Below are 27,147 nucleotides of genomic sequence, written 5' to 3'. Positions count from 1 at the left end.
TGATTCCTGCAGCCCTATATAGACGAGGGTTATTTAAGGCACACATCCAGATGGCGCTGCTGCTGTTGCCATGGCAATTGATGTGTGTGTGTGTGTGTGTGTGTGTGTGTGTGTGTGTGTGTCACACAGATTCACTTGTTGCTGTTTGTCCTCCTTTCCACCACGTTGTGTTGCTTTTTGCCCGTTTCTCACATTCAGGTTGCAGCTCGTGAACACATGAAGATTCGTGAACATCGGTACTGCTGCATTATTCATCGGGTATCCTTGCTGACAGTCAGATGATTCACTGAAGCTGTCACTCCCATTCTGTAGTGCTGATCCCAAGACAAACTGAGGCCAAACACATTAGATACATCTGATTAATCGGGAATTTTTACATATGAATAAAAGTAAAAGGACTCAGTGTGTCAGGGTATAGACAAGTTAATGAAGTTAATAGATTATTCTAACAGATATGCTGTAATAAAGTCTTCTCAGTGGTGGAGATCCAGATCTGGGGTTTCTGCCATCAGATGATGATGATACAGATCCTGTGGGTATGCATGCAGAGTCGGGAACACAATCTCTCAAAATGTGCAGTAAACAGTAGGAATTATATCTGTGGCTCAACAGCAATTAATCCTGAGTGTCGAATTCAGTTGTCAGCCCCAGGAAGCACTCGTACAGCTGCAGCTGCACATTATTGATGGTGGTCATTAGTTGTGGAATCTCATATCAGAGGATCATTTTTATAAATTATTTTGGATAATTTTAATATTTTTTTGAACTATATCTTTACCTTCTTTATGCAAATCCCCTCCTCGCTGTTTCATTATAGACTGAGTTGGCCCACGTCTTGCAGCACCGATGAGGAGAGATAATGAACTCTGGTTAGTCCAAGGCGATGGGACACACACACACACACACACACACACACACACACACACACACACACACACACACACACACACACTCCATCTCAAAATAGCAATTTTGCGATGGCAGTCTGGCAGAAAAGCTCAACGGTTGACGATTTCCTCCCGCAGCAGCAGCTTCTTCTCTGACTTTCAAAAACATCGGGATAGACAAACAATATGACTTTATGTGTGTATGAATAGCAGCTGTAATTGACAACAGACCAGAATGCAGTGCAGTTACAAGCGACGTTTCAGGGATATCAGTATTGCGACTACAATAAAAAGTTCTGCTCATTATCTTTTGTGTGTATTACAGCGCGGGTGAGATGTATCATAGGTTGTGCTTCAATCAATCAGATGAAATAAAGTAGAATGTTTCTTTGTTGATTTGAAAGGATGAATGGCTGGCAGCAGAGAGGGATGAATGAATGACGGCATGAGGGAGACTGAATGGAGTACTCTCCCTGATTGACCTTCCACTAAGCTCCATTAAAGATCTTAAACCCATATTACCAGCAGATACCACCAGGCACAAAATCCATCTTTTAAGTTTTCTAAATGAAGTGCATGGGATTACATTTATTTGTGTTTTCTACTAATTCATGTGCACTCCTAATATGTCCCACCACCGTTCTACTTACCCTTCATAATCACGTTTGGACCCTCTAATTCAAATCATACGCTAATATAATTCTAAATGTGTTCATATTGGCTGTTGGTGCTATTAAACCACTTACACAGTTTACACATGTACACAGTTATCTGAAGTTAGGAGTGTTTGCTGCTCATCAGAATTTTCTCACATGAGGCCCAACCTATTTATTATGCGTTTATGAGTGAGGGGATACGTCAGACTTCTATATGTCCTGCTAGTTTACAAGCTGTAGTGCATCTCTTTGGCTCCAAGGTTCATGGAGCGTTTAGTGCACACGTCTCCAACTACACGATGATTCGATTGTTACATAACAGTCCGCACGTGCACGCTATGTTAAACTGGTAGCTTGGTGATTCATTGCACACATGGATAACTAAATGGCAGAAAGTCAGAGCCGGGAATGAAGTGTTATGTAACACGCGCACGCGATCGAGTAAACTGGGGCTGAAGAAAAATCCCTCGTTCACTGACCAGTTTTGCGTGTATGAGTGTGCGCATTAGTGTGTGTGTGTGTGTTCGCGTGAGTGCGTCCAACTCTGACTGGCAGATTGCTTGCAGTGAAATGTCAGCTGCCCACACCATACGACATGCTGCGCTGCTGCTATGTGTGTGTGTGTGAGAATCTTCATTCACAAGAGTGACGGGCAGAAAAACAGATGGACAAAAAGTTGGAGAGACAGCAGGGAGTGGAAAAATCAATACTAAATGTCACAAGACATTCATTTTTGATCATACTTTGACACAGTATAAATGATGTTTGCCACATATCTGTTCCTCATTAAACACTCCTAAGAGTCAGCTGTAAATGTGAATGTTCCCCTCAAGTAACCACATGAAAATATTCAGCTTCAAAATGTTCAAGCGCCCTGCAAATCCCGCCATGATCAGATTGAAAAATGAGGCTTTGACGAAACGGCTGACCTGCAACAGACTGTAATCCACAAATATATTCTTGTTTTTCCTGATTGTCAAGGCTGATGAAAAGAGATTAATATGAATACATCAAGATATGGCATACAGGATATACAGCAGGTGCAACTCCTGCTAGATGTAAGGACGCACCAGGACGGGAGCGTTGCTGCAATAGTCCATTTATTTCATTTGTTGTATGAAGTCATTTATATTTATTGTAAATATACTCATATGTACGTTCATTTAAAGTGGATAAGAGCTTGCAGGATAAAAGCTGATACAAAGACCTAAAAGAAAAGACAGAATATACATTTAATAATTCTTTATTTTGCTTTCCACTTGTTCTACAGTCAACGCTGTATTAGGAAATCTGCCAATGTTGTCTCAGACATGTTTGCCTCAAAATGAAAATGTAACTACGTCATCTTAATTTGCAAGCTAATAATAGACACAGACTTGGATAGAACAGTAAAATGGGGAATAGAAAGTTAAATGGAGCGATGGCAGATGCTGATGACATCTTGCTCTTTTCGTTGCTAATCCATCGTATGGATGCCCTTAATCCCACACACACACACACACTGGGTGAACTTGTTCACACCGACTGCCTTCTTCTGAGCCTAAAACACTGCACACACATCGTCTCGTGTGTGTGTGTGTGTGTTTTTATAGTGAAAACGTCTATCAGGGCTGCCCTCTCTCATCCCTCCCCTCCACAGTAAAACCATCTCTCTGGTTTCATCATCATTAAGAGGCTAAGATCGGTCCCTCTGGCTCCAGCGTGTGTGTCTCTGTCAAGTGTGTGTGTGTGTGTGCGCGTGCGCGTGTGAGTGTGATTTTGTCGTCCTGATTCAAACCCATGCTCATGTGGTTTCGTGTGTGTGAGACCAGTGAGATGATCCACCAGGGCTGTAAGTGCAGTCTAAATCTAAATACAGGGTTTTTTTCTGCAGTAGAAGCTCAGAGGGGATCTGGAAATATTTTACTTTGCATCCAGCGTCATATTGGCCCCTAGAGGCTCCCAGTGCAAATCCATCCCTACGAGTGTGTGTGTGTGTGTGTGTGTGAAATCCATCTGCTCTCTCCTTGTTAAAACCAGCCCCTGAGGGCTCCTGAGGGCCCCTTCAGCACAAATCCTCCCCTTCTTGCACTCTTTTATCAGAAAAAGAGAAACATCAGCCCCAGTATGTGATTCTACCGCATCTTTTTTGTTTACATTAAATTCATTCAAATTACTTCTACACTTCTGCACACGCACACACGTGGCAGCAGCGCGGACAGTACACTTCTACACTTGTTCATTGTGCGTGATGCTTTGTTGCTATGCAACACTGGCAGAACGTCCTCCCGCACGAGAGATCCGACTCGCTGTGTGTGTGTGTGTGTGTGTGTGTGTGTGTGTGTGTTAAGCTGTACAGGGAGTAGAGAGAGTATACACTATGGTGCAGCGTGTTTCCTCTCCTTTAAATCAATTTATTATTCATTTGAAGAACTAGAAATTCATAATACTTTCATCAAAAAAATAGGGCAATCGTTGTGTTTGAAACTGTAATATGACAGAAACATCAGATAAGTTATATTATTCAGTCTATGTACTTCTATGTCTACGTCTGTGGCTAATAGCGATGACAAATCAAACTTTGAACAAAATCAAATTTTGTGCCATAAATGTTCATGCTACACAGTTCTTCCTCTATTTTTTCTTCATCAAACCGCTGCTGCTGCTGCCAGAATAAGATACAGAATAATTTCCTGTTCTTCCCAGAATAGCGGTGCTGCACACCAGACGTTATTACATACTTTGACGCTGGAGGACATGGCAGGATGTGCAGTCTAATCCTCACGTTAAGCTCAAAGCAACACATGTCTGCACGTCTGGATGTTACGCTATAGTATCAAACAATATAGAATGAAGCAAGTCATCACATTTTTTTTCCACCAGCACCAGCAATCAGGCGTTGAATTCTGCTGAGCCTGTCAAGTTTTTCAGTTGAGTGAATATGCGTAGTTTGTTGGTACAGTGTGGAAATATGTGTGTGCACCCGCATACAAGAGGAGCTCATTGTTTGTGACTAAACAAACGTCAGCTCACCTGTCTGCTCCGCTGATTGTCTACATGAAGGATAGAGACTCTCTCCTGATATTCAACCTGATTTGATGGAGATGTGACTTAATATAATAAACTTCCTAATCGTTTTTCACACTCCATAAACCAGTTATCACTCAATGTTTCCCTTGGTGTTAGCATTAATCCTCTTGTGGCAAGCTGAGGCCTGAGTTTCGGCTGTGTTTGAACAGTGTTTCTGCATATTTTTGGGCACTATTGAAGCTCATTATAAGAAGTTGTCAAAAAAGCAGCTACGTTTCAGTAACAGCAAAGTTTTTCCTGGCTGAGGACATTAATTACTCTTACAACCACGACAGAGAACATGCTTAGTTGGCTGGTTTTATTAACTTGTTTAAATGCATGCAAACACAAAACCAGTTGCTTAAGTAGATCATTGAAAATCTAACGTCAGGAAAAGTGTCACATGTCAGATGTTGAACAAAAACACCGGTTTATGAATCGCACAATATTATAACACAGATATGTTGTTTATTTTCACAGAAAAGACAAAAACTGAATGAACACAGCAAAGCACCTGCGAGGCATAGTTAGGTCGATGGAGGATTAGTCCAGTGGGAGGTGGTGTTGCTTTGGTTCTCTCTCTTTCTACAGCAGGTAACGGTGGAGGGAGGGTCTGTCTCTAGTCAACCGTCCGTTAGTCTCTCAAGGCTGTTGGGAATGTAAATAGGAGTGTTGTCGTGTGTGTGTGTGGGTGTGTGTGTGTGGGTGGGTGGGTAAGTTGGAGAGCTTTACAATTTTCATCAGATTTTGTTAATACCATCAAAGACCCTCTCTCTCCCACTTTCATCACATCTCTCTCTCTCTCTCCATCGCTTCTCTCATTATTGTGCCGTCCACTGTTAACACAGATCTCACTGTGTGTGTGTGTGTGTGTGTGTGTGTCTTTGTGTGTGCGCACTGGTAGTTTTCCATGAGGGAAAGTTGTGAGGGCCCCAGGAGAAAGTCTTCACTGAGGGGAGGAGTCAGCAAAGGAATTCTGTGTGTGTGTGTGTGTGACACAGCATGATTATGATAATGAAGAGGAAGAGAGAATGTGGGGGGAGGTTGTGTGTGTGTGTGTGTGTGTGTGTGTGTGTGTGTGTGTGTGTGTGTGTGTGTGTGTGTGTGTGTGTGAACTATTGGGCAATAACTGCAGTAGAGCAGAAAGCGGAAAAGTACAAAGGGTCACTCGTCTCGCAGAAAAGTGGGAAAATCCTTCCGTCGTGTCATTTCATAACTTTTCAGCAGTATGAAAAAGTTTGCTAAAGTGCAAAGACGAAAGACAAGAGAGACAGAAAAGAAAGGGCGAGAGAGATGAGGATGTATGAAGGAGAAAGAGAGAACAAGACAGATTCAGATAGAAAGACAAAGAAATCGTTTGTTGTGAGACGCCGGTGTCCTTTCCAAGGACAAGCAGACATGCCATGAGCGTCATGTGAGGAGACTCCTCCTCTTCCTCGTCTCCTCCCCTGTCTCTTTGACTCCTCCCTCTCCAACTTCCACTCGTCTTTCTCTCTTTCTCTCTTTTTCTCTCTTCAACTCAGAGATGTGGAGGTGAATGTAAAGTCGAGGAAGCTGCTGTCTGCATCGGTACTAGTGTGGAAGAACGAGTCAAAAGCAGCGACAGAAAAGCTTTCAAAATCATGCTTTTGTCAAGATTTAAACTCCTTTCCCCTTCTCCAATATGTTTTCTCTCAAAGTTTGTCTTAAATATATTATAAAAAGTAGAATATATGTGTGAAATAAACCGATTGTGACCGATTTAAAGCTACTTGAAGAGAATAAAAAAATGTATATTCAAAGAAAACGTCACATTAGTTAACCATCTCTTTCTCTCAATCTCTTTTTCTGTGTCAACCATTGATTTATCTTTTTCTACTAGTTTGAGAACTTTCCACCGGCTCAATGACCTTTGACCCAGTCAGCGAGCAGAGGTCCTGTTATTGCTATCTGTCAGGGAAGTGAAAACAACTTTGGTTAGGAATGTCAGTACCCGGCAGCAGGGCTTTTATTCTGAAAGCCTCACTTGGCACACACACAATGCACCGCAGCTCTAAATCAGATGACGTGAACACTGCATTACCGGGACAGCTGACAGGGAGGAAATGACCAATTGAAAAGGTGTAAAGATAATCATTAAAACAACTTTGTGTCATCTTGTTTTGGTAAGTGAAGCGAAAATGAGTCATTAGCGGCGTGTTTACAATTATGGCAATTCAAAATGACAATTGACTGTATAATGTAGCTCACTTCAGCAGCCTGTCAGCTGAAAGCCTGAGCTGTGGATGTTGATTTTGGAGCAGAAGAAAGATTTCCAAGCGCAGACAATTAAGCAACACCTTCGCCTTATCATGAGTTCATGACTCCTTAACAATCTGCAGCATTCGATGGTCAACGCATTCACATGGACCTCTTGATCTTTTGACCCCAGTCTTGACTCCAAACCAGACACTGATTGATTAAAGTAGCACTGAATCTTGAGGAAAGTTCACAAGGAAATCACTAAAACAATATTCCCATTCGGGGGTCATTGTCTGCGTGTGTGCCGGCGTGGACACAGTACAGTATTCATGCGTGAGTGTGTGAGGCACCGAGCGAGCAGGGACAGTGGCTCTTTGTTGCCATTGCCAGTGTTTGGGATCAGCCAGGCTGGCAGTGCCTACAGTCACTCTTTTCTTTCTTTATCCTTTCATTCACTCTTTCACTCGTTTTCTATGTGCTCTACTTCTCCACTGCAGAATGAAGCATATGCTACTTTAGAAAAGGCGATACCTGGGTCTTTAGATTTATTTATTTGTGCAATTTTATACAATTTAAGATCATGAGTCCTTAATATATATTATATGAAGTTATATGCTGGATTTTCCTTTTTCTTTCTGGCCATTTTCTCTTGTGAACTCTGGATAATGTTGTCCGTAGTTTCCTTTTCACACATAAAGCACACAACGGGAGATTTTCTGTGCAGGCCTTTCAAATAGTAGTTTTCCAGGATATTTTAAATTTACAGGCGGCTACTATTTGCATTTAACCACATTGAAGACATTTTGATACTTGTTTCGGCAGCTATAGATACATTTTGAGACGATAGAGTTTATGGTTGCAAAAATCCAAGATCATCACAGTTAACTTCTTGTTTAATTTCATTCCAGGTTAAGTTTGAAATACCTGCTCGCAGCTTTGACAGTGACCTCATCAGGCAGTGAATACCCTAATACTGATAACAATAATCAAAATTAGAAAAGCACATCTCTCACCCTGCCGGTCCGTCCTTCTCTTCCTGATGTGCAGGGTCTCTTGTGCATGTGTGTGTGTGGTCTGAATGAACGATGCATAGATCTCTCAGAGATTACTCGATCCCTGTCATCGTCACACGAGTTGAAACTGACAGGAATACCAATCCAATTTGCTCTCTGCCGACTTTTCCCCGTATGAGGAATGTGATCCGGCAGGAACCAAAGCAAACCACTCAGCGTTTACGTCATGACAAATATGTTGTAATGTTTGTTGTTGCTGCCTGTTTTCGAATACATCTATCAGCTGTCCTATGTCTTGCATACGTTGATGCTGTATCCTTAATATCACCAACTCTGCAGCAGTTCTCCTTTGATGTAAAAACCCAATTTCATAAATCCTGCCTGCTCTCTCTTTGATACAAGTTGGCCTGGAAGGAACAGGCTTTCTGGCAAATGTTTGGACCTATAAATAGCAGCACACTCAGTTGTGTGTCTCTCTCTTCCTCTCTCTCGCAAAGTCTGGCCTGGTTGTCGTGTTTCTTAATTATTGTGCATTTATGATCCATCCATTTCACTGCAATCTCGTCTTTAAGGCCGTCAATTATTTAAAAATATTTAAAATGACCTTAATTAAAGGGACAGGACATTTTGTCAATCTCTCATATTTTGTCTCAAACCAAAGACCCAATATTCATTTTCTTTTGGCCAAAATGATCTCTTTCTAGACAGAGAGCAACACTCACATGAAGTCCTGTTCCTTTATCTGACCTGAGCTTAAGAGGAGAGGAGGTGGGGGATCAGGGAGGCCACCTTGTTGTCCTCATCAGGCTCACCAGCCTGGGCAAGAGGCTACTGGTTTCACTTCCATCCGACATGTTCTCCAGAAGAAGCATGTTGGGCTTTGACACAGATATCCCCAGTAGCAGACAAGTGAGGAGACTGAGGGGTCGATGATGTCTTTTCACAAGAGGGACGTTTGTTTGAGGCTTTATAGGACATCTCCATCTTTATTCTGTTCTGGTGTCATCCACTCGATAGCAATCTCTGTTCGCCCCGAAACAATTCTAAAACATTTCAAATTTGAAGCCACATTTGCTGAATTGAGCTTGATGTTGAGCGCTAAGAGTCAACAGCCTGTCACAAACACCTGGGTTGGGAATTTCAAGCAGGTGTGTGAAGTCTCTTTCTGGGAGTTCAGACCATGATGCTCTTGAAAGTCTCTTGGCTCTGCGACCAAAAATAACTATTCCTGGTTTGTTGGTGTGCTTAATACTGAGGCAGATTGGTGATGGAAGCATTAAGCTGGCAATAACATCAGTGTGCTCTTAAGGGAATTGCGGGTGTCACCAGCCAATGCTCCAAAATGTGGGACAGCAATAGCATTAACAGGGAGTTGCTCTTTGTACGTGTTTTTAAAGCTTTATTTTTTAGAGCAGTAATGCCGGGTCAAGCCTGCTGTTTTGTCATTTTCAATTGCGCCCCGTTAGGTTTGAGAGCATCAGATAGTCTTCAGTCTTGCCCTACAGACAGGCCAGTAGATCAAGTCATCTAATCTCCGACGTGATTCATAAGTATCTGTTATAACACAGGCTCTGCTCCTGCTCTGTCGTCTGAGAACTTTCTGTGACTCGCTCTCCAAATGTGCTGCAGAGGCAAACGAGAGAGGTGACATCTTGTTCAGCGTGATTTAGAGCTCAACATCCTGTAAGAGACTTGTAGTGAGTACACTGTCGTTCACGTATAAGAGGAAAACACAGAACGTCTCCTAGTAGCAATTCAAAAATGAGACAATTTGATTTGTGAGTAAAAGAGATAATCTGCTCTCTCCTTCAGTTAATCACGATTCCCACTGATCTTACAGTAATTAAGTACATTTACAGTCTGTACGAGACAAATATGCTGTGAAGGCAGACAGATTTGCAGGTTAACTCTCAAGATGAAGGGATTGACAGCATAGAGGGAGGTGTTACTGGATGTCATTTACTGTGAATAAAGTCACGTTTTCCAGCGAGAAAGCTCATTTGAGTGCACAGAAAACGTTACTGTCTTGGGATGGTTTATAAACATGTCCTTACTTACGTAACTTGCGTTGTGCTGTGACAATACAGCAGTGTGCTGTGGGAGCCCTGGAAGCTCGGTGGGTTGAGAAACACACTGTTCTTATGATGTGGTGGGTGGGAATTTCTTATTCACTTCCTCGCTGCTGTCTTTCCCAATATTCTCCACTGTGTGCTATATGTATGTTTCAGATGATCGTCAACAGAATGATATAAATGTTGACTTGAATTTAACACGTAGTGGCTTATTTTTCACTGTGAGCTGTTTGGTGTCATTTAAAAAAAGATGGAACATGAAGTCAAACCCAAAAGGCTGTAAACGAGTAAACACACATCTCTATCTTTGCCAAATAAACTTCAGACAGATTGTTGGTATCAGAGTGTAATCTCAGTTAGTGGTGTTGGAGTCATCATGTATCTGTTTGGATGGATGCGGACTGTCTCCAGCTGTATTTATTTGAGTCTGACTCAGTGCTGGACCTCTATCAAGTGTAAAACACTAGTGGTTGTGGTTTGATTATTGAACGTTTCAAAATGCCTCTACGTCACCCTCGGTACAAAGGTCAGGACAGTTTGAATACTACAAGGGCAATCTGCAGCCGAGTGAAACATTTACAATGTACCCTCATATACACGTTTAGCCAAAGGAACATTTAAATGTACATTTTGTTCAGGCCGCTGGAGCTAGAGTGACTTTAATGACTTTTTAATGCCCTAAACTCGTGTCAGGAGAAACTGTCAGGAGAAAGAGAACGCACAGAACGTATTAAAAAGTAAGAACAAAAACTCCCTCACATACCACTAGTGGTGCTTAGCTGTGAATATAGTCTCCGAATCCCACTAATATGGCCTTTAAGTGACAGTTTACTTACTGGTATGTTTACTCTGATAATATCAGTATTACTCCTTGTACTCCTACTACAATGACATTCCAAAGGCCATGTTTACATCTTCGCCTCCCAAGCTGTTTATGATTGTCAGAGCGTTGTTTGGGGTTAAACAAGAACGTACACTGCATTAATTATGGAGCTGAAACCCCCGACAGTCGCGTAAAAACTCTGAGGGAGCCGCTTAGGCTCCATCATGGTTTGCTCCTTTGGTTTTATAGATGCAGGAGAGACATCACTGCTGCGTGGGAGGTCGATTTCCCAAAGACTTAAACATTCTCAAGTACAAATCCCGCCGATAAAAGTGTAAACAGAAAGTCTCAATGAGTGTGTGTGTGTGTGTGTGAATGTGTTTGAATAGAAGGTGTGGTCGTATGTCAGGTGGTGAAAGTACGCACAGCACATCTCCAGCTCCTGACATGATGGGCCGTGAAGCACATGTTGTTCGTTACCATCCCAATGAATATCCGCCGATTGTCACGAGAGACAGCACCGCAAACCAGTTTCCATTGGCTTCTATTGTACTGTGGCGAGCTACAGCCATTGTCTCAGTGGTTATACAGCACCGCGGGTAAGAGGTAATTGGATTGAATTTTATTTTGGGTTGAACTGTCCCCTTAAGGGTTCTCTCAACCTTTCTCCCGTTATCTATCTCTTACATCACCGTGCTCTTTCTCCTCATGAATGGATTTGGAACAAATTGAATTCAATGCACTGCAGACTGCGCTGCCGTGGCAGGTTGCCGAGGCCTGTATTCTGCTACAGCAGCAGCAAAATGAGCTGCATATATTGTACCATACCTAAAACTTGACTGCTCTAGTCTATCTTTTACCTTTTTCTTTTCCAGTTTCGGAGGATTCCTATTTCACACTCTCCCCTCATCTTTGTATGATGACGTCCCCCTCCTCCCTGCATAGTCTAGTGACTATAAACAGTAGGAAGTTTACTACAAACACATCCAGCTGCCAGCCAGCCAACAAGGACAAGCCCTCCTCCTCCCTGTGAGTTTCAATGAACAGGAAAGCCACTTCTTGGTTGTGTGAGGGACTTCAGGGTCACGAGCTAAGGTGGCAGCCACAGATAAAAGATAAAGCCTTTGTCCAGTGCATCTCCTGCACTAATGCACATGCCATAGTTATTTTTGGTATTTTGCTTTTCTGTACCAGCTTGTTGACCAGTTGAGAAATCCCTTTGTCTGTTCAAGGACACAGTGAGTGTGCGGGTCATTGTGTGGCTCAATCATTCATTTAAAACCCTCTCAGTGAAACTTTATGGCTTTGCTTAAGATTTCTGCTCACCGCAGGAACACCAGGGTGGGGCTTACACTTGTAGCTGCAAACCTTTTGGTTAATTAATATCCATTTCCTAGTTGAGTAGCAGCTGAGCTTTGCTCAAGGTTGGCCGAGAAACCTAAATCTCACCTGAGCTGGGTTTCAAATCTGATTTCCACGCGTTTCTGTGGATGATTAACGTATATTAATCCGAGTCAGCCAACGACCTTTTTGAGCTCACGCAGTGTGGCAGCGATGTGAATCTATATCTAAACACAATGTGTTAGCATTGTGAGAGACATTCTGACTTTTCATGAGGTGAAAGGACTTCAGAATCAATTACAAGGTAGTTTTCTTCCAGGGCACATTGACCTCAGAGAGCGAGGGAAAGCTAAAGGAGTCCTCCCTTTGCATTCCACTTGTTATCTCTGCTATGAGGTTTCCTTCAACCTTCCTCCCAAGTCTTTATCAGCTTCTCACCTTTTTCTTCTTGGATCTTTGTTATTCAAATGCTCCTTTCAGCTCTGTGCAGTTAATCACCTGCAGAGCTGGACTTTCACCTAAAAAGCTCTGCTTTTGTCTGTCTCCCATTCCTTTTCCACTATCCACTATTTCTTTTTCATTCCTTCATCCCTGTTTGTACTGTAAACGGAGCGCACACAGGCAGGACACACCACTTGGAGGGATTCGGTCTGCAGGGCGTGGGCGCTTTGGTTGTCCAAACCACCTACCTGTCGCATGTAAAGGTCGCGACGAAGCTGAATGGAAAAAGAGGAATGGATTGAGGAGAGAGACTGAATGAGTAAGAGCGAAAGAAGAGGAACGGAAGCGGTGAGAACAAAACAGGGAAGTTGAGCAAGATCTACCCCTCCCCTTTCTCCTGTAGTCCTCCTCCACCGCTGCCTCCCTTTCCCACTAACACCCCCTCCCTTTCCCACACTACTACTCACCTGTCCAGTTTTACCCCTTCCCAACCCCCTCCCCCTCCCCCCCGAGCTCCTCCTCTCAGGGCAGGTGAGCCAGTTGTGGGTATAAAGGTATGCTAATGCAAAGCAACCTATCTTCTCTGCTCTGGAGAGTGCAGAAGACTCAGGGCTGAGTGAGAGAGAGAGAGAGAGAGAGCGAGAGAGAGAGGCGGAGTAGGAAAGTTGCAATTTAAAAAGACAATTGGATTGAGTGTTCTCAGACTTGCACTGCAACCATGGGGCTGGGAGTAAGTATTGGAGCTTTGTCACATGTTTTGGACTAGTTTTTCAAGAGTCTTTAGGTTAAGGTTAAGCTGGTTGTGCTTTTCAGTTTTGAGCTTGAGTCATTGGTTAAGCTTGACAGTTGTGAATCGCCTGAAGTACTTTGTACCTTAGTTTCGAAATCTTCTGTGCATGCGTTCAGTTTTTTTGTTCACAGTTTCAGGGAACTCTTCAAACTTTTTTTTTTTAAATCGGAGATATTTATGAGAGTCATTCACAATCCCTCTAACAATGATTAACACACGTTTTACAGCATGTTTGAACAGCAAAGTTGACACCGCTCTGCGCTCCTGCTGGTGCAACTTAAGAGGAAGCCTTGGAGCAAACTTCCCACGTGTGCTCGGTCTTCAGAAGCTTACTTTTTCTCACTTTCTTCAATCCAGAGAGGGAAAGATGAGTACAAATTGGCGGCAACCTCCGATGGCAAGGACAAGAAATCGAAGAAATCGAAGAAGGCTAAAGGGGAGAAGGATATGGAGGAACTGAAGAAAGAAGTTGACCTGGTGAGTACACAAAGAAATGTAAAACCACTCTGTAATTGTAAAGTACAGAGTATTTTACTTTTTTAAAGTGTTGTAACTTGCAAAATCAGACTCGATTCAAGCCGAGAGGAACAGGCGTTGACCTTGTTTAACTTAACAACCATTGTCCTCTCGTACATTGTTTGCCTCATGCTTAATGACAGCTTTATTCAGGCCATGTTAACACTCTTGGCCACTGCCATCAATCACAGCAGTGTTACAGTCACGGCCGAGACAAACCGCTGCTTTGACCTCTCGGCTAGTCACATGAGATGTAGCTGTCTGACCCGTATTTCATAAAGATTGCTACTTACACGCCTGCATGTGCTGTCACATGTTATTAAGGAGTTCACAGCTATACTTAACTTCTAAGTCATGCTTATCTAGATTAGCTTTCAACGCTGAAATGTCAGGTCAGAGGCTCTGTTGTCAATATTGTCTTCAGTTTCTCAAAACATATGAACTGCTCCCTTTTCTGCAGCCCGTAAACACAAATGAATCTGATTCTAAGTTCCGTTCAAACTCTCAGATCACATGTAGTTCATTTCACCTCCAGCCACAATCATGCAGATACCAAACTGCACTCAGATGCACAGAAATGTGCAGAGTTGTTAAGTTGCATGCAGAGAGAGGTTTCGGTGGCTTTCCTGTGTCGAACAGTTGTCCAGTTTCCACTTGTGTCAGCTTTTTCTTCTTCTTTCTCGGCCTGTATGTGTAGCTGGCGGCGGTCATTTCCCAAGGTCAGCGAGGCATTCAGTTCATCCCCAATAAAGGAGACGAGCGATTGAATGATATCATACCGCCCACTGTATGTTAAAACGGTGGCGTTTTAAAGGCAGATATACATTCATTAAAGGTGTTTCATCTGTAGCTTCGAGTATTTTGCTCTTCTGAAAGCGGTTCTCTCGTATGGTGGTCCACACACGACCCGTAAACGTCTTGTTGGAGACAAAGCGTCTTTTGTGTTGTAGGATAGTGTCCTTCACAAGGTCAGCTCACAAGGAGGCAGATTGAGGTCTCAAGTTCAGCTCAAAGCCCAACGTAGATACAAGTGAACCTGTTCAAATGACTCCCTGATGATTGGATCGTATCATAATGATCATTTTCTGTCATTTTGCTGTAAGCTGCTCTTTGACTTTCACAGGGTCATCAAGTGAAGGTTGATTGACGCTGTCAGTTTTTCGCTGAACTAAAGTAACTTTTCAAAAAACGACATTTATATGAATGTGATGGCTTGTTGCCAGTTTCATAATTAATTCTTTAATTAGTGGGGATTTTTCTGCAGCAGTCTCTGCCCAATGTCACTCGCCAGGTCACAGAGTGCTGTGGGTCATTAGGTAATAAAGTTTCTATCTCTGTGACATATTAATGATTATTGTCCTCGGTACGCTTTAACCAGATCTCAAAGTCTGCCGCCGCTGAAGGACATCTCAATGCCATGACCTCCTTAACTTAGCATATCATTTACTGCAATCAACAGCAGGCGGTGTCTTTAGTGTGTCTGCCTACTGTCCAAAGCACATTGTGTCTTCAGAAGGTTTGATTTTGGGCAACAGGGTATTGATGATCCTCAGGTTTCAGATTTGAACCACGGTTTAAGAAGAATAGCATATCGGTAAGTAGTAAAGGAGTAATAAGTGTGAAGGTGTGTCTCTATGGAGCCCATGAAGCCGACATGTTAATCATTATTGCACCATCATGCAATTAACTGAGGCGTCAAAGTCCAGCGGAATATTCCCATAGCAACACATAGCAGCCAGTGATTTTATAAAATGAGACAAAGTCCAACAGAAAATGCCAAATATAGCATCATGTGCAACATCAACCGTCCACAAGAAAGTAGTGCAGGCGTGTGTGTGTGTTAGGCCATCCAATCAGGATTTAAATATGTGTGTGTTTACGAGCCGCACTATCAAAGCTGGTGAAGAAATCCCCCACAGGCTTCAAAAGAACTGCTGACAAACGGTCAAAAGAAGAGAGTAGTTTGGGGCATGTGATAGCACTTTATCCACGGAGCCCTTCGCCTATTATAATGCAAACCGGTGGCAATTGCACCCGTTTTCTCCTCCAGCCGTTAAGAGTGTGAATATAAAAAGATAGGACGACACAATTGTGTTCAAATGACCATTATGTAAATGTCTAAGTTCACACAGGACTCATGTATACTCCAAGCAGTGGATGTGAGACATTATGCTTTAAGAGGTCAATGTAAACTTGTACTTACGTAACACAATGGGACACACTGAGGGGTGTGAACTGATGCTTCATTCATTCATTCACTGTAGACGAACAGTAGCCGAGAACAAAGCTGCCGTCTATCATAGGAAATGTGCTTTTACTGCACAAACGTCATTCATAAAACAGGTCACTCAACATTACATTCAACATTTCCACTTATATAATGGATATTTTGTCCGGATGCAGCAGGCTGTGCAGCTTTTATTTCATGGAGAAGTAGTCGCTGAGGGAAAGAAAACTGAAATGTAAAATTCAAGAATTTGTCACCTACGTGAGTAAACCAGCGTTGGCCTCTTTACTGGGGATGTTTCACTCTCCTGCGTTTTGTATAAAGCTCACAATGCTTTGTTGTTTCGCAGGATGACAAAAATGAAAGGTGGGAGTCAGATATTACTGCAGATCGTACAATTTACGCTGGAAGAATCTCTATTCATTCACTCGCTGTAGGCGTTATTCAACAAACAGTGTAGGCACATGAATGTGCCAGATTCTCTGGTTGTTCATTTGCAGATCCGCTGTAATTTGCACTTTCCCTCGGCTCTTTCATTTAATAATGAACAGATTGCTACCGGATGAGCCCTTTTTCTAAATGATAGACTCTATGATCAATTAATTACCTGAAACAACACTTTCTGTGATTAAATCATCCAACAAATTCATGTTGATGACACCGCTGTTGATGTGAGTTCAACACATGAGCATTACTCTGTGGAGCAAATACCAGTGTATCAGTCGGACTGTTTACTGGCAGCAAACTGTTTGGATGAGTCCGTATGTAACTGAGCTCATGGCGGCTTAGGGCTTGTGTTTGGCTGCGAGTTTTCAACCATCAGCAGACTCTAGTTTTACTTGAATGTCCGCTTTGACTAATCCTCGCACTGTATGGACCGGCGTGCATCCATAATCCTGATCAGATTTCGCCTTGTCATCGTTATGTTCCCTGTGTCCCTCTGGAGGACCTGACGGCACATTTTTTAATCCTCAAAGGAGATAATATCTGCAGGTTTAAAATGACAGGGGTTTTAGCTTGGTTTAGCAAATGTCTCTCAATCTCTCTCTCTCTCTCTTTCCATAGGATGATCACAAACTAACCTTGGATGAACTCCACAGAAAATATGGGACCGACCTATCCAGGGTGAGTGTGTGTGTGTGTGTGTTTGTTTTTGAGTGTGTGAGCCACAGAGGCAGATAAAGCCAGAGGCCAGGGAAGATGTCACAGCACATACTGAGGTCAAAAGCACAGACGCACTTTCACTTGTAGATATTTTGTGTGTTAGATTCGTGCAAAGTAGCAGCAGTAACTCACGTAGGGGAAATGATTTTAATGGGTCAGTCCCAGTGGTGTCTGTCCATTAAGATAGTAGATACAAAACTGTCTGCATGGCTGGAAACCACTAGGGAGGAAGGAAAAAGTTGTCATTTGAGTGAACTGAACCTTTCAAAGAGTCAATAAATGTCACATTGTATTGAAAAAGGGGGAAACTCAGCTGCTACACAAAATGTAATTTTCCTGTTTGGACCATGGTCTTCACCACGCTGAGGACACACACACAGAATCCCATTACACAACCCAGTAGAGCCGCACACTGGCCAAATGCTCCACTGATGCTGATTATCCTCTGAAGTCTGATCTGTCTCAGTTTGATCCAAAACAAAGACTTCATTCACGCAGGAACACCGGTCTTATAGAGCGCTGCAGGGAAAATCAGCTCTGTGGCAAACACAAGTGCATGACGCTGAATGCAATACGATAACGATAGGCTATAGAGGAACTAGACCAGGGTCACATGACTTCACGTCACCACCACTAAGCCAGGGGCGGATTAGTGTTCTGAGTGATGTCGTTTTGTAGTTTCATTCAGCCACTTGTTAGCGACCGCCTTTTTTAAGACATGTAAAAGCTTCGAAATTCACTAGTAGGGGGTTTACTGACGTATTTATGTCGAAGAAAATCTGTTAAGCTTGTGCTAATTACAGACCTTATTTCAGGCATCTAACCAAAATCTGACTTTGAGACGAGGGAAAATGCAAACTCATTTCCTGGTTTTAGGACTCATTTACTGCAGCACTCTACCAACAAGATAAAAAACTGTGAGGTTTAATCCTGGTCGCCCTCCAAAGAGACCTTTAATCACACTTTCTTTGATTTCTTCTCCTTTTTTTTTACACTTTAAGAAAACCGTGACCGTGTTTAAGTACGCACGGCTCAATAATAGCAGAGATACAACCTGATTGTCTTGTCTCCCGCTCACTCTGTTATCACTCTTTCCATATCCCAAGCTGTGAATGACAGCTAACTGCACGTTTTGTTGTCTAATTACACCGATTGTTGAAGGAGGACGCAGTAATTGTAAGATTACGGAGTTCTTTCTTCCTGTCGATGAGGTTGCTGATGTTTTTGTTTCAAAGTTTAATCCACCACATCCTCAAGTAATAGCGGTGTGTGTGTTTAGCAAATAAAGCCGTTTGGCAGGAAACAAGACTCGTCCTTGTCCCAAAGCTGTAAAGTAGCAGAGCAAAAAACAGGACTCACAGGTTTTCCTTTTATGATTTTCCTCAGTTTACACTGACATAACCACACATACTTAACTCAAACCATGTCAAAACATTTTTTATGTCTCTTTTTTAGGGTCTTTCCAACTCCAGAGCAAAAGAGATCCTGGCCAGAGATGGCCCCAATGCCCTCACACCTCCCCCCACAACGCCCGAATGGGTCAAGTTCTGTAGACAGGTATAAGTCACTTCTTCTCTGCTGAAATGTATTAGTCAGGAGTGCCACAGAATCCTGTTTTGCGTACTCAAATTTTAGAAATGCAAATCGATTCTTTGCAGACTGTGAAAACCGGCAACGTCTTGAAACTTGCATGTTGTTTTATGGTGTTTTCCAGCTGTTTGGTGGGTTCTCCATGCTGCTGTGGATTGGTGCCATCCTCTGCTTCCTGGCTTACGGTATCCAGGCTGCCGCAGAAGACGAACCGGCCAACGATAACGTAAGGGGGTCTTTGTTAGTGTGAGATAAAGAGTTGATACCACCAAAGATGAACTGACTAACTGAGTCTTTTCTCTCCTCTATAGTTGTACCTGGGTGTCGTGCTTTCTGCTGTCGTCATCATCACTGGCTGCTTCTCCTACTACCAAGAGGCCAAGAGCTCCAAGATCATGGACTCCTTCAAGAACCTGGTCCCACAGGTGAGTTTCTCCTGACTTACTTACTACAATCAAGACAGTGACAAATAATACAACATGTTGCACAATCTCTCGCTACTGGGAATACAATTGTATATAATCCTGTTAAGAAATTGCCCTGAAAACACATATTTTACCGTTGTTCTCGTAGCAAGCCCTGGTCATCCGCGACGGCGAGAAGAAGAGCATCAACGCTGAGGAGGTGGTCATCGGAGATTTGGTGGAGGTGAAGGGTGGAGACCGGATCCCCGCGGATCTGCGAGTCGTCTCTGCTCATGGCTGCAAGGTCCGTACCTCAAAGACTTTGGAGCAGTGGCTTCAACCGCACTTAAGATGTTAAATATTTATGTATTTTTATTGTTTTTGAGTACAAACATGGAGCAAGTGGATACTGAGACAAAATAAATCATGATTTACTCACACACCGTACAGTCTGTCATGGTTAAAGCTGATTAACATCTGATGGGAAATACTATATGTTGACAGGTGTGGTTGTTAAGTTGTTAAGTTTACTTTTTTTATTCTCATGTTTCTTTTGACTGACTCGAGTTGTTCCTTAGTTGAAGTTTTATTTGGGATTAAATGCATCTTCTTCTATTCTCCCACTCAACAATGGCAGTCATTGTTTTTTTACACTGTCCTGTAGACATCACGTCACTCTCACTCCTCTGGATATCTTTGGTGGTTCAGTCTTGCTTTACTTCTCACTCCTTCAGGTGGACAACTCCTCTCTGACCGGTGAATCCGAGCCTCAGACTCGTACTCCTGACTTCTCCAGCGACAACCCGCTGGAAACCAGGAACATTGCTTTCTTCTCCACCAACTGTGTTGAAGGTAGAGAACTAACAAATAGACAACACAAAAGTCACTGCGTCAAAATTAGTTGTGTACAGATTTCATTTGATTAAAGTTAAGTTCAAGTTAGAGGAATATGAAAGTTCTGAAAGGGCTATTAATGGAGACAATCTGTTGCTCTCTCCAGGTACCGCCAACGGAGTCGTCATCAACACCGGAGACCGCACCGTCATGGGTCGTATCGCCACCCTGGCGTCCAGTCTGGATTGCGGCAAAACTCCCATCGCCAAGGAGATCGAGCACTTCATCCACATCATCACCGGCGTGGCCGTCTTCCTGGGCGTTTCCTTCTTCGTCCTCTCGCTCATCCTTGGGTATGGGTGGCTGGAGGCCGTCATCTTCCTCATCGGTATCATTGTGGCCAACGTGCCAGAAGGTCTCCTAGCTACAGTCACCGTGAGTTCTCCAGCATTTCTGCCCCGAGTCTCATTTTCGATAGGTTCAAAGACTGAGATGTTATGGCTGAAACACTTGATTCCCATCTCCAGGTGTGTCTGACTCTGACTGCTAAGCGTATGGCGAAGAAGAACTGCCTGGTGAAGAACTTGGAAGCTGTCGAGACCCTGGGCTCCACCTCCACCATCTGCTCCGACAAGACCGGCACCCTGACCCAGAACCGGATGACCGTGGCCCACATGTGGTTCGACAACCAGATCCACGAGGCCGACACCACAGAGAACCAGAGCGGCGCCTCCTTCGACAGGAGCTCTGCCACCTGGGCTGCCCTGGCCAGAGTCGCCGGACTGTGTAACCGCGCCGTCTTCCTGGCAGAGCAGACCAACGTCCCCATCCTGAAGGTGAAAAGCTTATTACCTTCGATGAATATCCTCCTCTTAACTCTTCTGGTTACCAAACACTAAAACCATTCTGACCACTAAAGAGTCGAAACAATTCACCAGTGGAGGAAGATATCCCTGGCTTTTGGTGTAACACCATCTCTTGTAAATAAGCACAGAGCAGAATCTTCACCTCATGGAATATTTTTCCTCCTTCAAACATCTTGTTAAATTGGATACAATACCCCGACAAGTCCCAAGATGCAGTGACTGTGTGGGAGGTGACTTGGCATTATGACTTGGCAGGAAACTCAACATAATTAACGGTCTTTCAGTAATATATAACTGCAGCTATAGCAAGAGGTGGCCAGACAGACCCATTGATTTATTCCTTCACGAGTACTGACGAGTTTATTTCTTTCTCAAACTGCATAGTTTTGGAGGAGGTTCTTTTAATCATGAAAGTATTTTTGTGGAACGAATCATTGCAATTTAAGATGGTCTGAATTCATCTGTTTCATCCACCTACTATAAATTGTAATATGTAAATCAGAAACACAACTCTCGTCTTTTATCAAAGGTTATTCTAAGTGTATCTCTGTTATATCAGATTTTGTGTACAATATATTGTAAATAAGTACATGATCCATATGATCCAACTCTTTGTCCTTTGCTTGAATCCACAGAGAGACGTAGCCGGTGACGCTTCAGAAGCCGCCCTGCTCAAGTGTATTGAGCTGTGCTGTGGATCCGTTGGCGGCATGAGAGACAAATACGACAAGATTTCTGAGATCCCCTTCAACTCCACCAACAAATATCAGGTAAACAACCCACAGAGTTTCCCACAGCCTCTACATTTGTTCAACCTGTCTATGCAGGTGAAGTGACGCAGACATTTGTTCAACCTGTCTATAAAACTTTGTAAACCTTTTGTAACACAATACTAGTGGTGGTAATGGAGGGAAATGTTGATATGCGCCCTCTAGTGGTCATGTCTCCGTCGACCACTTTTTGATGAATGAGTTCCAACGTAACTTGGGATTTAAAATCCAGCCTACCTGTCGTCCCACAGCTCTCCATCCACAAGAATGCAACTCCCGGAGAGACCAAGCACCTGCTGGTGATGAAAGGCGCCCCAGAGAGGATTTTGGACCGCTGCTCCACCATCTTGTTGCACGGCAAAGAGCAGCCTCTGGACGACGAGATGAAGGACGCCTTCCAGAACGCCTACGTTGAGCTGGGGGGACTTGGAGAGAGAGTGCTGGGTACAACACAGCTCCATTCTAAAGCTCCATCTTTTTATCTTTAAAATGTTGGTGGAGAAACAGTAATATGTGAAGCATTTTCTTCCCGTCTCACCCAGGTTTCTGCCACTTCAGCATGCCTGATGACCAGTTCCCAGAGGGCTTTGCTTTTGACACTGAGGAGGTGAACTTCCCCACTGAGAACCTGTGCTTCATCGGCCTCATGTCCATGATCGACCCTCCTCGTGCTGCTGTGCCCGACGCCGTCGGCAAATGCAGGAGCGCCGGAATCAAGGTGAGTTTTTTCAGTTGTACAGCACATGTATGCATCATTTCAAGACCAAAAACATTATCACGTCCTGTGTTAATACTTGTCTTCTCCCTCAGGTCATCATGGTGACAGGTGACCACCCAATCACAGCCAAGGCTATTGCTAAGGGTGTGGGCATCATCTCTGAAGGCAACGAGACCGTTGAAGACATTGCTGCCCGCCTGAATGTACCAGTCTCAGAAGTCAACCCCAGGTTAGTACACATACTAAATATGTGTATAAAATACTAAAGCTTAGTTCTGAGCGGTCTTGTGTCTCTAAATATATAGACACAGATATGAAAATATACAAAACATATGTATAATGTACATATAATAATATGTACTACCCTGTACCATGGGACTGATAATATGTAATAAAAGTATTAATTGTCTGAAGTGAAGGTCTGATGTTTTAGTAAGATGTAGAGCTTTTTGCTGATGGTGCCATTATTTTAATCAAGGGGTGTCAAGGCCGACGCTGCCTGTTTTTGAAAGGAATTTCCTGTTTCCCCATGATTCTCCTCTTTGATTATCCCCCATCCTTATTTTTCCTCTCAGAAACAGGATGTGGGATGACAACTGTTGTCCTAATGCTGCTGTGATTTCCTCTCCAGGGATGCCAAGGCCTGTGTTGTCCACGGTGGTGAGCTGAAGGAAATGACCGCAGAGCTGCTCGACGATGTGCTGAAGTACCACACTGAGATCGTCTTCGCCAGAACCTCCCCTCAGCAGAAACTCATCATTGTGGAAGGTTGCCAGAGACAGGTGAGCGTCACAGAGAATTTAGGAAACAAACACAGACACAAATTGGGATTAAAAGCTTTCGGAAATGTCTGTTGTCCTCGATTCTTTGTGGTGGTTTAACCTAAGTCTTCTGTGCTCTGTCTCTGCAGGGAGCCATTGTGGCCGTGACAGGCGACGGTGTGAACGACTCTCCGGCTCTGAAGAAGGCTGACATTGGTGTCGCTATGGGTATCTCTGGATCTGACGTCTCCAAGCAGGCCGCTGACATGATCCTGCTGGACGACAACTTTGCCTCCATCGTTACCGGAGTGGAAGAAGGTAAGACTTAGCAGCCAAGCTCATTATACCTCCAGAAATGTGGAAATACAGACCGCAAGAAGCATCAGTGTAACCGCTTGAATTTTCCTCGCCATATTAATTTTGACATTACTTTTTCAGGACGTCTGATCTTTGACAACTTGAAGAAGTCCATCGCCTACACTCTGACCAGTAACATCCCTGAGATCTCCCCCTTCCTCCTCTTCATCATCGCAAACATCCCTCTGCCCCTGGGAACCGTCACCATCCTCTGCATTGACCTGGGAACTGACATGGTGAGCTCTTTGAGCGACGGCATAACAGACGTTTTTTTTATCATGTGTCAGTCGCTATAAAAGCAACTCTGTGTGACAAAGAGATTGAAAATACTTAACTGACTGGTGTTTTATTTACTTGTTGTCTGCCAGGTCCCTGCCATCTCTCTGGCTTATGAAGAAGCTGAGAGCGACATCATGAAGAGACAGCCCAGAAACCCCAAAACAGACAAGCTGGTGAACGAGAGGCTCATCAGCATCGCATACGGACAGATCGGTAAGCATGAATGATTGTTGTTATTTGGTGCTTTTTCTAAATGGTTGAACCCTCTTCCGTGTTGTGGAAGGGCGACGCTCCGTCTCCAGCAGACCCATCAAAGTTCTTCTTCTCTGTTAGGTATGATGCAGGCCACAGCTGGCTTCTTCACATACTTTGTGATCCTGGCTGAAAACGGGTTCCTCCCCATTGACCTGCTGGGGATCAGAATGATGTGGGACGACAAGATGGTAAATGACCTGGAAGACAGCTACGGACAGCAGTGGGTGAGTAGTGCTCATGTTCTTAATAACGCTGCCATGCCAAGCCCAAAATGAATGTTCACATTCAAGGCAAGAACAGAGGAGGAGTTGTGCTAATCATTTTTTAAATGTTCTACCCGCCAGACGTACGAGCGCAGAAAGATCGTAGAGTTCACATGTCACACAGCTTTCTTCGCCAGTATCGTGGTGGTCCAGTGGGCCGATCTGATCATCTGTAAGACCAGGAGGAACTCCATCCTGCAACAAGGAATGAAGTACGTACACATACAGACACTTCCAAACTTCTATTTTCTCACACAATAAATGCAGCACTTCTGCAGTCTGGGCTTTGTTTCTAATATCTTTAGAAGTTCCTTGTCATTTATACCGGGGACCACTTGTCAAAGAACTAAAAGGTTCCTTCAGCCCGACATGGGACGAGGGCTGCTGGAATTTAAAAATCAGGTTGAACAAAAGAGAGAGAAATGCTCTCCCCTCGTCCTAAAATGGTCCTAGATTGATAGAGTACTTCCTTGTTTTAATAATGAGGTGCCGCACGAGTTGAGGAAGCGACACTGTGCGTGTTTGACCAATCAGTGATGGTCATCCCTGTAAACCTTACCCTGAAAGTTCCTGTACTTTCAGAAAGTACTTCCCCCCCAAACCAGGGCTATTTAAGGGGGTAAAATGTCCCCAAAACTGTATTTAGACTCTGGTCTAAACGTAATGACTTCCTCAGCTGGTTCCTATTCTCTGGGGAGAGACTTTACTTCGTTATAAGAGTCAATAAAAAAGCCCTAACTAATCTGAGAGTAATTTCTGAGAGACTAATTATTTTATATCTTCACAGCTTCAGCTTCAGTGAAAATGTTCTCACTGTGTTGACTCTTTGCTTCCACAGGAACCGTATCCTCATCTTTGGTCTGTTCGCGGAGACAGCTCTGGCTGCCTTCCTGTCCTATTGCCCCGGCATGGACATTGCCCTCAGAATGTACCCTCTCAAGTGAGTACACCATGCACACGGACAATTATATACTCAATCTGGGATTTATCCCTCAGCCATGATATTGAATTTACCCAAATGACAACAATTATAGTAATGTACTAATGAGATTCTTTGCCCGACAGAGAAAAACAGAAAACAGGCTCATTAGCTGAAGTCTCCATGTCTCCTCGTCTTCTTCTCCTCGTTATTGTTCTGCGTCTTCCTCTGCTCTCCTTTTGTCCTCGCCACCTTTTCATCTTCTCTCCGTCTCCTCATCCACCCACTCACCTTTCTCTTCTCGAGGGATTGCTGATGTCTGAATAACCTTGTCTTCTCCTCTCCGTCTGAGAGTCTCGTGTCTCTCTCCTCACAGTTTTTGTCTCCCTGTCTTTATTTCTGTCTCATCTGCCTTCTGTGTTTTTGTTTTGTTCTCTTTCTTTTATTTCTCTCTTTGCTTCTCAATTTATATTCAGATACGGCATGAAAATGTATTGCTGAAGAAAGTCCAAGATGTACAGAAATCTACAGCAGATATTGAACCGATTAAACATCAAATGTCTGTGTCTGTGTCTCACCTTAGGCCATGCTGGTGGTTCTGTGCCTTCCCCTACTCCCTCCTCATCTTCCTGTACGATGAAGGCAGAAGATATATCCTCAGACGCAACCCAGGCGGTAAGACCTTTACTGACTCTGATGCTTTTGTGTTCCACATGTTTGCTTCTGTTCTCTGTATTTGGAGGTGAGTGAATCTAACTTTTGCCAAATGCAAAATCAGATTCAGAAAAATAACTTAAAGACTGAAGTGTGACTTTTTGGTCTAGGAAAATACTTCATGCGCTAAATACACAATTTTAAAGCTGTGAATGCATTGTGACAAAGCTGAAACAGCTATTTTTCTTCGCCCATAAGATTATATTTTTAGTACTCTTTGAGCACTGGAGTTTTACTTCAATGCTCATTGTGTTATTTATCAGTGAACATCCCATTGCCCATCCACAGTGTTACAACAAACCGGCATAGTCTACATGTTAAGGATGGATTTTAGGTTACTCAAACACTTAGAAAGTGAGGTGTCCATGGCCCAAAGCTAACTTTTTAAACCTGTGCTAAATTAAGTTTTACAGTTTCACTCAGTTTTCGCTCACGCTCCCAGATTTAATTTCTTTGAATCGCTGTCAGTCAACATGAGAGGTGACGTCATCCTGCAGCCTGGGTGCAAAGTCACAGAGATCCAGAGTCGTCGTCCCTTTTTGACTTGACTGTGAAAGACAACATGGAGAATTTAGACCCCACATGTGAGGTGAAAAATTCCCCCAAACCTCTGTCCCTAACTCTGTCTCTTTTGGTTTCTAGGTTGGGTGGAGCAGGAGACATACTACTGACTCAACACACAGTCAGTGTTCCATCGTTATTTACTGCCATGTTACATATTTGTCTGATATGTCAGTCAGACCCCGAAAACAAAAAGCATGGATGAAATAAGATTATTTTGATGTATATGTCATTCACAATAAAACATTTCCGTACTATTGTACATTGATGCTCGTTGAAAATTTGTTTTGTTTTTGCTCAGACTTCTGTTGTTGCCTCTCTGACACGTGGAGGCTAACAACAGCTTTTCAGGGCTTCGATGCAGGATGTTGTTTCAAGGTTCAATAGATGTGTACCGGTGAGTCAGGTCCGCTGACCCGTGCAGTGGGATTATCCACCTCAACGGTTCCTAAACTTCACTTCTGGGCTCAGATTCGTTTCACAGAGGGGGACATACATTAAAGCAATCATGATAAAGAGAAAGAGAATCATTCACACTTCAAAAAGCAAATGAGCTGTTTTAGACGTTTTTACAGCAGCCCACATACAATATATGAAAACAGAAAATCAAAATAATTTATACTTGTGACTAAAGTAAATAACTGATCAGTGAATTTTC

At 43.3% G+C, this 27,147-nt stretch overlaps 1 protein-coding gene across 2 annotated transcripts in view; it reads left to right on the top strand.

Annotated features, from left to right (window-relative positions):
- The window catches only part of LOC142952566 (sodium/potassium-transporting ATPase subunit alpha-1), a 42,308-nt gene extending 15,557 nt beyond the window's left edge, over positions 1-26,751 (top strand). Inside the window, exons 1-23 of one of the 2 annotated variants that reach the window (XM_076094355.1) lie at positions 13,118-13,231; positions 13,649-13,768; positions 17,100-17,159; positions 18,654-18,755; positions 18,913-19,014; positions 19,100-19,213; positions 19,362-19,496; positions 19,927-20,044; positions 20,193-20,461; positions 20,554-20,862; positions 21,528-21,662; positions 21,914-22,106; positions 22,205-22,380; positions 22,473-22,609; positions 23,012-23,162; positions 23,291-23,459; positions 23,580-23,734; positions 23,867-23,990; positions 24,111-24,256; positions 24,377-24,507; positions 25,134-25,235; positions 25,798-25,889; positions 26,571-26,751. In XM_076094355.1, coding sequence (XP_075950470.1) covers positions 13,220-13,231; positions 13,649-13,768; positions 17,100-17,159; positions 18,654-18,755; positions 18,913-19,014; positions 19,100-19,213; positions 19,362-19,496; positions 19,927-20,044; positions 20,193-20,461; positions 20,554-20,862; positions 21,528-21,662; positions 21,914-22,106; positions 22,205-22,380; positions 22,473-22,609; positions 23,012-23,162; positions 23,291-23,459; positions 23,580-23,734; positions 23,867-23,990; positions 24,111-24,256; positions 24,377-24,507; positions 25,134-25,235; positions 25,798-25,889; positions 26,571-26,599 — 3,081 coding nt within the window. In that variant the 5' untranslated portion in view covers positions 13,118-13,219 and the 3' untranslated portion in view covers positions 26,600-26,751. Of the gene's footprint in view, positions 1-13,117; positions 13,232-13,648; positions 13,769-17,099; positions 17,160-18,653; positions 18,756-18,912; positions 19,015-19,099; positions 19,214-19,361; positions 19,497-19,926; positions 20,045-20,192; positions 20,462-20,553; positions 20,863-21,527; positions 21,663-21,913; positions 22,107-22,204; positions 22,381-22,472; positions 22,610-23,011; positions 23,163-23,290; positions 23,460-23,579; positions 23,735-23,866; positions 23,991-24,110; positions 24,257-24,376; positions 24,508-25,133; positions 25,236-25,797; positions 25,890-26,570 lie in introns of those variants that run through there. The other variant, XM_076094354.1, reaches the window with a different exon arrangement.
- The last annotated feature ends 396 nt before the right edge of the window (positions 26,752-27,147 follow it).

The sequence above is a fragment of the Anarhichas minor genome, unplaced genomic scaffold (genome assembly GCF_050575085.1).
Source record: "Anarhichas minor isolate MPS153535 unplaced genomic scaffold, ASM5057508v1 ptg000018l, whole genome shotgun sequence".
In the NCBI taxonomy this organism is placed as follows: domain Eukaryota; kingdom Metazoa; phylum Chordata; class Actinopteri; order Perciformes; family Anarhichadidae; genus Anarhichas; species Anarhichas minor.
This window is presented reverse-complemented; position numbering and strand designations above follow the sequence as displayed.